This window comes from Sinocyclocheilus anshuiensis, unplaced genomic scaffold, assembly GCF_001515605.1.
Source record: "Sinocyclocheilus anshuiensis isolate Anshui unplaced genomic scaffold, SAMN03320099.WGS_v1.1 scaffold297, whole genome shotgun sequence".
In the NCBI taxonomy this organism is placed as follows: Eukaryota; Metazoa; Chordata; class Actinopteri; order Cypriniformes; family Cyprinidae; genus Sinocyclocheilus; species Sinocyclocheilus anshuiensis.
The window spans coordinates 756,589-767,767 of NW_015536479.1; the positions used below are offsets into that span (position 1 = coordinate 756,589).

General features: G+C 35.8%; 1 protein-coding gene across 1 annotated transcript; it reads left to right on the forward strand.

Annotated features, from left to right (window-relative positions):
* Positions 1 to 3,331: 3,331 nt before the first annotated feature.
* Positions 3,332 to 10,382, forward strand: eif3m (eukaryotic translation initiation factor 3, subunit M). The gene is made up of 11 exons (XM_016463909.1): positions 3,332 to 3,474; positions 3,915 to 4,047; positions 4,141 to 4,279; positions 4,370 to 4,493; positions 5,289 to 5,383; positions 5,468 to 5,551; positions 5,633 to 5,732; positions 5,824 to 5,905; positions 9,596 to 9,739; positions 10,001 to 10,061; positions 10,206 to 10,382. The coding sequence occupies exons 1-11, from the start codon at positions 3,433 to 3,435 to the stop codon at positions 10,327 to 10,329; spliced, it is 1,128 nt and encodes a 375-aa protein (XP_016319395.1). The 5' UTR covers positions 3,332 to 3,432; the 3' UTR covers positions 10,330 to 10,382.
* Positions 10,383 to 11,179: the final 797 nt, after the last annotated feature.

The following is an 11,179-nucleotide window of genomic DNA, read 5'->3' on the forward strand; positions in this document are numbered from 1 at the left end:
GTATAAATATGGTTTGTATAAGCTAAATATTAAAAACTATTTTATGTTTTGGTGAATTGGTGGCTAATTTTTATGAATTTGTACAATATTATTCATACATTTTCGTAAAATCTGCCTACAGCCCACTGACAGTTTAGGGTGGATATTTATGCTTATATTTTTCTAAAAATTTTACATTTTTGTATGGATCACATTGTGTGTATTCATATGAAATCTTTTTAAATAGTTTGATTTTTCCCGTGAGATTGGCTTGATTCATCCCACATAGACACAAGCACAAACCAGACATGACATCTGACAAATCCAAAGTTCTGTCATTAAACTCTATATGGCGCAGTCCGATAGCTCTAACTCAATCTGGCATAGTGACATCATTATCACACGGTGCAGCTGATTGGTTCTTTTCGTATCAGCAGCCAATGAGCTTGCTGCTTAGTATTTAAATACTTGGCTAGTGCTTGCTGTAGCAGTTGCAGTGTGCTTCAGAAATCCTCCACCTTCCCCAGCTCCACCTGTATAGATACGGGGTGATTCATGTATTCTATATGGGGGTTATTTCATATATGTGCAGCAGCAATATTTCTTACATGCTCACAGCGGCATGTCTGTGGATGTATTGGCAGTAGCAAGTCTCGGTACTTGCTCTGCAACAGCAGATCTGTTCCGCCAAGACCAAACACATTAACATTGTCATGTACATACCATGCCAAACCCTCTGAGAGTTGTCGTGACAAAACTGATGTCTACTCATATTTCCAGACATCAGGACAAATAATACACTCTCAGAAGAAATGTGCTAGTACCCTCAAAGGAATAACTTTGTATTTTCTTCACCCCGTTCATAATAGTACCATACCAGTACATGGTAGCACTTTATTTTACAGTCCTGTTCCATGTGTAGATACTATATACTTATTTGCTATTACAATAACTGGGTAATAACTTGGTTCTAACCCTGAACCTATACCCCTTATACCTAAGCTTTACCCATGTAGTTACCATATACTACCAGTGCTTCCTTGGGTAAGTACACTGTAAATACACATACTGTAAAATAAAGTGTAAACAAGTACATATGAAGGGTACTCTATAAGGCACTAATATGCACCCTTTAGGGGTAAAGAAGGTACCCTTTGAGGGTACTGCCCAGTGATAAGCTGTTTATACCCCGAGAAAGGTAGAAGTTTTGCACTTTTTTTCTAAAATTCAATTTTTTACAAATCTATACAAATATTTTTTGTTGTTTTGGAAATGATGGTTCCATCAGTTTTGGCTTGTGACACACAGAAGAACTAAGTGACATTCAAATTGAAAATGCAATAAAAGTGTTTAGTAGATTTAAAACTACAGTGATCATTGGTCCATCACTGCTATTTCCTCTCTGTGAATGCTCCCACATTCTCTCTGGCATTGCATGGAGTTCACACATATAAGTTTGTCAGTATCTCAGACCTCTCCCTGTGACTCAATGCAAACAGCCAACCACACAGACCCAACATCATCAAAATGAAACTTTTTTAACGATTTCAGAAACATCAGTGAATAATTCTGAAAAGCCCCTAACACTGGCTACACATGATTCAAGCTCTTTTCCAATTAAGACTTAAGGCAAAGGAAACATTATTTCATGCATGATGTTAATTATCAGCAGTACCTCCAGCCAGACACTTGTATATTCATTCATTTAGACAGCTTTTATAAGATCTACCTCTTCTCTACAGAAAAACAGTAAGGAAAACCTACACAGCACGGAAGAAATATCCAAGGATTGGACAACGGAATTGCCTTGACCTGAGGGACGCACATAAATCCTCAGATAGGAATACAAGGAACTGTCAAGGTGGTCCCATACTGGCACTCGAAATGTAATACTATCATCTAACTTTCAGAAGACCATCACCCTTGTTGTTTTATGTGTCCAAGGTCAGCTTGGCTTTAATCTTCTAATTGCAAGATTGATAACCGGATGCTGGAAGAATTACTCAGACACTTAGATAGACCTTATTTAGGGCCAGATGACTTATGTGACTCATAAACTTTAAACCCAGAATGACTTGTTAAATGCAGAGTACTTAAGCTTGTACATACCTTTCACTTCAATTCAGTGCCAGTAATTCCCGTCTGTACTTATGGATGTGCAAAAAATGCACGCATGATATGCGCCTGAAGGTTAAAAATGTAAGCAATGCATTAAACACAGAAAATGAGACTGATTCACAGTTTGCAGTATATTTTTTACACAAGATAAATTAATAAGTGGCAAAAAGGAATAAGAAATAAAATACATTTGATATGTTTAAAGGGGTCATATGACGTTGCTAAAAAGAACATTATTTTGTGTATTTGGTGTAATGCAATGTGTTTATGAGTTCAACTCACTCACTCAGTGAAGTCTCTGTTGGTATATTCCTTCACAATGGTTTCAGAAGAATATAGCGCACAATGCTGACTACCTTTATGATGGTATATATTATGGCAGGAGTTTTCAAACAGGGAGCCACAACTGCTAGAGTGCCTTTGGAAATGTTTCAAACCAAACTGTGTAAAAAATATAAAACTAAATAAAATTATGATTAAAATTAACAGAAATTGGACTACAACAATCGTATTAATTTATTTGACAGTATAAATTGGTTGTTTATACATAAAAATATATAGCTTCCTTACTACCTTTTAAAAATGGGGTTATGAGGATGATCATATTTAGGGGCCTGTTGCATCTAAACAGTTGAAAAATAATAATAGTATTTCCTTGCTTGCTGAGTCTTACAAAAACTACCAAGAAATGTATATGTGTATATATGTGACTGTATTACAGTAAAGAAAATTAGTACATTTTTACTCTTAAGTAAATTAGGAAATTACAGTAAAAAAAAAGTGTGTGTGTGTGTGTGTGTGTGTGTGTGTGTGTGTGTGTGTGTGTGTGTGTGATGACAGTAATGAGATTTTTAACATACATTACAGTAATGCATTTAAAAAAAATATTGTATAATATATCTAAATTCTAAAAGGTTGAAAAACCCCTGTGCTGTGCCATTTTGGAGCTGCGGTCAGTACAAACTTACATTGTATGAAGATACTTTAGTGTCTTTTTTCCACTGAAAACAACAACGTTTTTTTGAAAGTCATGGCGGTAAATACAGCTAACACTAAACAGATATATTCAGATCTGCATTTTGTACTGCAAGGGCAGTAGTTCTGTTTCCTGAAGCAGAAACAAATAATCAACAATAATCATTAACAATGCTTAATTGCGTTAATTATATCAAACTCACTAACGCGCGCCAATAAAAAGCAAAGTTTTGCTGTCCCTTTAAGTCTGTGACCCGGAAGTACGTCAGCATCACCGGCTAGTTTACAGATTCTTTTCCGGCCTGTGAACGTAGGCTACGAGTGTGGATTTTGATCTGTGCTCTTCAAATATTTAATAAAATGAGTGTACCGGCGTTTATTGATATAACGGAGGAGGACCAGGTATGCTTAAATACTTCATAAGCATTTTTTGTGCGTTATTACAAACTTATTTTAGTAACGTAAAAGCCTTTTTGCGGAAGCATGCTTGTAGATGCTAACATCTGTTAGCCTTTAGCTGATCTCAATGCAACTTATTGGTACAGTAATAATCAATTTAACAGTTTATGTTTGTGCATACGTATTATTTCACTTGTTTTTGAGGTGTGTTGTTTGGTTGCATTGCGGTAGAAACGCCGTTTCTTCAATGTCAGCAGGATATTGTGTATCAATAGTCACGTGTCTGCTTTTGTTATTGACAACAGACATTTCACAACCCACAAATATTACACAGATTGTAACCTGTCTGAAGAGGTTGGGCGCTTTTTGGTGATGCACCATGGTGGGATTATGATTTTGTTACTGTAAGAGCTGGCTTCATTTCTGTATTCATTCATTTGTAGGCGTCAGAGCTCCGGGCCTATTTGAAATCTAAAGGAGCTGAGATCTCTGAGGAGAATTCAGAAGGAGGTCTGCACGTCGATCTGGCACAGATCATTGAAGCCTGTGATGTCTGCCTCAAAGACGATGACAAAGGTTTGACGTAACTGAAGTTAGAGCTTTACAACCTATATGTTACATGCAAAGAATTACAAGAACATTTTCAAGCGCTCTTGTGTTCCTCTGCAGATGTGGAGAGTGTGATGAACAGCATCGTCTCCCTGTTGCTGATTCTGGAGACGGAGAAACAGGAAGCTCTCATTGAGAGTTTATGTGAGAAGCTGGTGAAGTTTCGTGAGGGTGAGCGGCCCTCGCTCAGGATGCAGCTGTGAGTGCTTTCGCTGTATTGTTGAAATTAATCTCTCTTTTTTTTTTTCTAACCTTGTTCATTTGTTTTAATTAAACTCTTTGTTTTCAGCTTGAGCAATCTGTTCCATGGTATGGATGAGAACACACCGGTGAGGCACACTGTGTACTGCAGTCTGATTAAAGTGGCGGCCACCTGCAATGCCATTGCATTCATACCTACAGACTTGGACCAGGTATGGACATCATGTCAAGAATATCATAGTATTTCCTTTCCTGCTTTTAAAATGCATCACAAGATATTTGGATGAATCTTGACATGTCCAGCTCATATTTCATCATAATTAACACAAAGTGAAAAATTAAGTCCCCTTTCTCCAATTAGTAGCCTACTGTAATGTAGAAAATATGTATTTAAAATGCACATTTGTACAGTATACTAAAATCATCTGTAAACTGCATTTGCTAGTGATTAAAAAAATGTGTCCTGATGGGTGTGAATGTATTACAGTAAAGAGAATGAGTACATTTTTACCCTTGAGTAAATGAGGAAAGTACAGTAAAAAAGTGTGTGTTACAGTAATGAGAATTTGGGGTGGAAATGTTTTTGTTTTTTTATTGTATAAATCAATAAAACCTAGGTTTAAATTTCTTAAGTAGGCTTTTTCCTAAAATCTGTTTTCCAAATGCGTGTTATAGATCATATTGTAAACACTTTATCTGTGCATATGTTGCATTTTTTTATTTTTAAATCAATCTCCTAATGTTTAGTCCTATGAAAATGTCAAGCTTATGTTTATCTTCCTCTTGAGTGCCACGCCCACATCTGAACATCCAATCAACTGATGCATAGAACCAAGTCCCCGCCCTACATCTGTTCTCTTTCGATATGCTTATGATCTGCAAATTTCTTTGTGAGATTAATCTGTATAGCCAACATCAGCTTCAACCCTCAAACCGCTCGTTTCTCTTAGTATTTATGTAATTAGGAAATGAATCCCAGCATGATTGGGTTTTTGTGTTCTGTGCAGGTGCGCAAGTGGATCACAGACTGGAATCTAGATACAGAGAAGAAACACACTCTGCTCCGTCTGGTGTATGATGCGCTGGTCGACTGCAAGAAGAGGTACCTGCTCATTTGATTTCAGGTAAGCTGTGTCCAGGCAGCTTGTGGTTTTTGCTTATTTGACCTTACACTCTTGTCTTTCAGTGAAGCTGCAGCTAAAGTGATGGTGGAGTTACTGGGCAGTTATACAGAGGACAATGCTTCACAAGCCCGAGTGGATGCACACAGGTATGACCTTCTCTTGTCAGTTCTCTGTCAGATCTGCTTTTGTCTTTGTTAGTGATTTACACCTACGCTCTGCTCTCCCAGGTGCATCGTCCGTGCCCTGAAAGACCCAAACACCTATCTCTTCGACCATCTCCTAGCCTTGAAACCAGTGCGTTTCCTGGAGGGAGAACTCATCCACGATGTAAGGATGTTTTTTTTTTTTTTTTTAATGAATACGGACTTTAAATCGTTTTCAGAAATTCTCTGAATAAAACGCCTCTTTCTCCTTCCAGCTCCTGACTATCTTTGTCAGTGCAAAGCTTGCTGCATATCTGAAGTTTTACCAGAGCAACAAAGACTTCATTGAGTCTCTCGGTGAGTACAGTCTGAACGTCTTTATAGGATTCAGTCATGCAAAATGCAAAGTACACACACAATGTGTAAATTAATCAGTTTTTAATTAGATTTAACTACTTTTACTTACTAAGTAATTGGTACATAATGAAGAAAAAATTCAACTCCTTTTATCTGCTATCTTAATTATTTATTATTATATATATATATATTTATTAGGGATGTGCGGGTCTAGTCGACTAAACGGTAAAGCTCCTACTAGTCGACACTGAAAACAATAGTCGATTACACGACAGAAAAAACAAAAACATGATTTTATCATTCAAATTACCGTCATTTTAACATTGCATAAAACATTTTAAATAACAAGTTAAAATAAAACGTTTGAAAAATAATACATTCTTTTTAAAAGTTTATCTGGGCGGAAACTACATTTTTACCTCAGACCTCACATGCGTTTTCTTCGTGTCAGTTGCGGCGAGTTCAAAAATGACCAGACGAGAAGGTGTGGGATTATTTTGAATTAGAAGGAAACGGAAAAGTTTTGTGTAAACTTTTTTAGACGATATAGCCTACGCGAAGTACGTTTTAAAAGCCATTTTAATGCTATTTTTTGATAAACCTTCCTATTGTTTTTGACTTGTTTTAATATGTTGGATAACCTTATATGAAGATTAAGAATTCTGTCAGGCTATTGATTGATTTTCCATTGTTCTGCATTTCCCCAGCTGATTTGAATAAGCAAAACTTTTGTTTAAACGTCAGTCAAATTAATCGTCGCGCACATCCCTTATATATATATATATATATTAGAGCCCGACCGATACGGGTTTTTTGGGGCCGATACCGATACTGATATTAGGGAGTAAAAAAAGACCGATATAACACATTTAAAAGCTTATTATACACAAGTTTTTAATATCAAATGTAGATCTACCACTATGCTCTTGAGTCCAGTATGTATTATGTTTTATTATTGTGCTGGTTAAATTCTCTTAGGAAATTCTATTACTCGGCAAACACTTTTGAAGAGATATTTAACTATCGACCCCAAATTCATTTTAGAGTTTCTATCTCAAACTGCTAAAACCTTGTATAGGTTTTTAAATGACTCTTTTATACTATTTCAAATAGCCAAGGATGCTGGCATGGTGTTAAAACACCAAACAACATTATACATTATTTATTAATATTTGTCTTAAGTCGCTGGGGTATATTTGTAGAAATAAGCCAAAAATACCTTGTATGGGTCAAAATTATTGATTTTTCTTTTATGCCAAAAATCATTAGGATATTAATTAAAGATCATGTTCCATGAAGCTATTGTGTAAATTTCTTGCCGTAAATATATCAAAACGTAATTTTTGATTAGTAATATGCTTTGCTAAGAGCTTCATTTGGACAACTTTAAATGTGATTTTCTCAATATTTTGATTTGTTTTGCACCCTCAGATTCCAGATTTTCAAATAGTTGTTTCTCAGCCAAATATTGTCCTATCCTAACAAACCATACATCAATTGAAAGCTTATTTATTCAGGTTTCAGGTGATGTATAAATCTCAATTTTAAAAAAGAAATAGACCCTTATGACTGGTTTTGTGGTCAAGGGTCACATTTTATATTTTGTTACATTATTTCTTCATATTTTGTTATTTTCTTTTTTAATTTGCATAAAAGAAAAAAGCATTTATTTTGTACTGTGGTTAATCTAGTATAATAGTAACTTTTAAAGCTACTGTTAATTAGCATTGAGTGTTGCTTCATATTTAAAATAACATTTAAAAATGGCTTCTGTGCATTGCTGCTCATCTTTTGTTTGTTTTTAAATGCAGTGGAGTGTTGAGCACAGGCTCACACGCGTTTCTGTTATCTGTGGTGTCACTGGCCCGGTGGAATTTGAGTCTCAGCAGTTTTGGCTCTTTTAAAAGGCAAACGTTAATTAGAGCAGGATCCTCCCTGTCATTGACCAGCGACAGGCAATTCAGACCAGTCCTGATGAAGTGTTGATCTAACAGTGAGCACCTCCCTCTGAACCCAAAAGGGAACGACTCAATGACCTTCTCATTTGATGATTTTATAATTAACGTAAACAGATTTTCTGTTGAGAGGGTGAAACGGTGAATATTTGTAGTCTGTCAGCGTCTTCTTCAGCCAACATCCAATAACATCTTAATAGAGCGTAACAGTAGCTGTGTTTCCATCCACCTATTTTTATGCACATTTTGGAATATCGCATTAAAAAAACGCTGGATGGAAACGCCAAGATGCACATAAATTCTAAAAATGCGCATAAAAAAACGTATACATTTGAGTAGGATCAACTTTTTAAATGCGCATAAACTACGATGGAAACACATTTACCGAATAAATTCCTCCATGCGCATCGAAAAAGTCATGTGACTTTGCGCTATGAGACGGGATAACTTGACTAGCAGCGGACCGATCTCGTTCACAGCATCTATATGTTGTTATGGTCATTCTGAAATGCCTGAGCAAAGTCTGTTGTCAAAGTATTTATGTATAATTATCTTACACGACTGCGTTCCCAAACAGCTGGCATCCACCTCCGAAAGCATTGACAGCATTTGTGTTTCGTCTGCTCGCTCTGAGGCGCAAGTAATTTATCATATATGAAAATTATTATATTCAGTGGCTTCTCCTGGTTTTCTTAGTGATATTTAGAGCCAGTTTACCAGGAAGTGACGATTTTGTTCTCTTTGACTCGTTGGATGGAAATGGTGCTTTATTCGCATATGTGCATAATGCGCGTAATGCGCATAAGTTTCATTTGAATCTTTGGATGGAAACATAGCTAGTGACCGCCCAATTTTTCAACGTATTTTTCCCATCAGAATCTTTGCGAATGATCTAATTGAATCAGGAACAATAAAATATTGATAATTACGATGACTATTGATTGCCTGAAGTCATTGCCAATAAAATATGCTTTTGTTTTTTTTTACATTTAGTCATTTAGCAGATGCTTTTATCCAAAGCGACTTACAAATGAGGACAATAGAAGCAATCAAAATGTCTCAGTTAGCTTAGCGTAGTACATGTAGCAAGGGTTTTTTATTTTAAATTATATAATAAATAAAAAGAAAACCGATAGAATAGAAAAAACTAGAGCAAGCTAGTGTTAGAGGCCTTTTTTGCTTTTGTTAATTGTATAAAATAAATAAAAAGAAAACCTAGATAGAATACAAAAAGCAGTTGGTAAATGAATAGTGCAAGTCTAAAAGGGACAAGTTTTTTTGTTTTTAAGAATAGAATAGATTTAGAATAGAGATTGCTAGATAAATATTTTATTAATATGTATAGTCTAATTTACATAGTTCATAATGCCACAGAATGTAATTATTTGCAATCTAAAAAAAATCAACATGTATAAAAATATATAAAACATGAAATTTATCAAAATGTTTAAAAAAATGTGTTTTTTTGCAATGTGCTACTGTAAAATATAATATATATATATATATATATATATATATAATTTTTTTTTATTTTTTTTTATACAGTAGCACATTGCAAAAAAAACACATTTTTTAAACATTTTGATAAATTTCATGTTATAGAATATATATATAAATATATAATAAATTTTTTTTGGGTGCAGCGTCATTGTGAGTTATTTAAAGCACAGTCCAGTGGCGTAATGTTGCTTTGAGGATCAAATTAAATACCGAATGCTTCATGTTGTGTTTTCAGGTTTGTCTCATGAGCAGAACATGGCAAAAATGAGGCTGTTGACGTTCATGGGCATGGCGGTAGAGATGAAGGAGATCTCGTTTGACACCATGCAGCAGGAGCTGCAGATCGGTGCTGAAGATGTGGAGGCCTTCGTCATTGACGGTACGGCTCTGCACTACCTTTGCAGTCTATTTAAACACTGTATATTTTAAAAGTAACTGTTTTGTCACTACATGTTATGTCTGCATGTGGTCATTTATGCTTTCGGCTGCAGTGTTCTGAGTCCAACACAAATTTCTCTGACTGGGACAATAAAGTATAACCTAAGCTCAACTGTGTATGTAAATTGAATGTTCAAAAAGCTTTGCGTCCATGTTTTTGTACAACCACACATACTTACTGTGTATTCATGTGAATTTCTAGCTGTTCGGACCAAAATGGTCTATTGCAAGATTGACCAGACACAGCGGAAGGTCGTGGTGAGGTAAGTCATTACCTAGTTTTGATTTCAGACAAATTGAAAACATACAAATACACAAAAATGGTAAGCAGTAGTAGTAGTAGTAGTAGTAAGGGTTGTGTTTGAAGCCCATACTGACGTGATTGGTTTCTGTCTCACTTCCTGTAGCCACAGCACACACCGCACCTTTGGCAAACAGCAGTGGCAGCAGCTGAATGACACACTGTGCTCCTGGAAACAGAATCTGGCTACCGTGAAGAGCAGCCTTCAGACGCTCTCTCCCACTGCCTGACACCGCTGCTTCTGTTTGTATACACATCCAATAAAACACCCATGAAGACCATGTTTCTGCTTCACTGTCAGTGCTGTATAAAGGATAATGGACAGTCAGATGGTCATTATTGTAAAACGAACCCCCTTCAGGGTCCACTGGTGTGTTATCACTCTGAAAGGGTTTATTTATTATAGTGACCGACTGAATTAACATTATCCCACTTATTACATGAGTAACTCAACGTATAAATGGTCTTGAAATGCTGATTTGATAAAAGCCATTTAAGTCCAATCACATGAAGTAATAGCACCTCTCCAACAAGCCTCATGATTTGACATTTGTTCTAGTCATTACCTTACTTATTAGTAATGTAAATGAAGTGACCACATTAGTATTCTCAGTAACTTACTAACTTAAAAATCAGGAAGACACCTTGGCAGCATCCACATTTGCATACTACCCAAATATAATGTGTGCAGATAACTGTGTGAACACCGCAGTAAGTCCAAAAAGTTGACAGAAAGTACCTGGGTGACTTACTACTGATTCTGAAGTGCACATCTGATGGATACTTTGCTCTCTGAAGCCACATGATTTGATTGTTTTTACTGAGCGTATGCAATTTCGGATACAGCCATTGAGGTAGAATACCTCCATAATTGAGTGTCAAAGACTGAAGGGATGTGAATGATGAAGGAAATGGCCTGCAGAAACTGGAAGTGAATAAGAGAGAGAGAGACAGAATGCCCTGGTCACTAGATTCAACTACATGTCTTTATTTAACAGGATAAAAATTAACTCTAGAAATGAGAGGATATTATAATAGACATTTTTTAATTCTTTTTACTAGACATGTTAATAGTTGCAA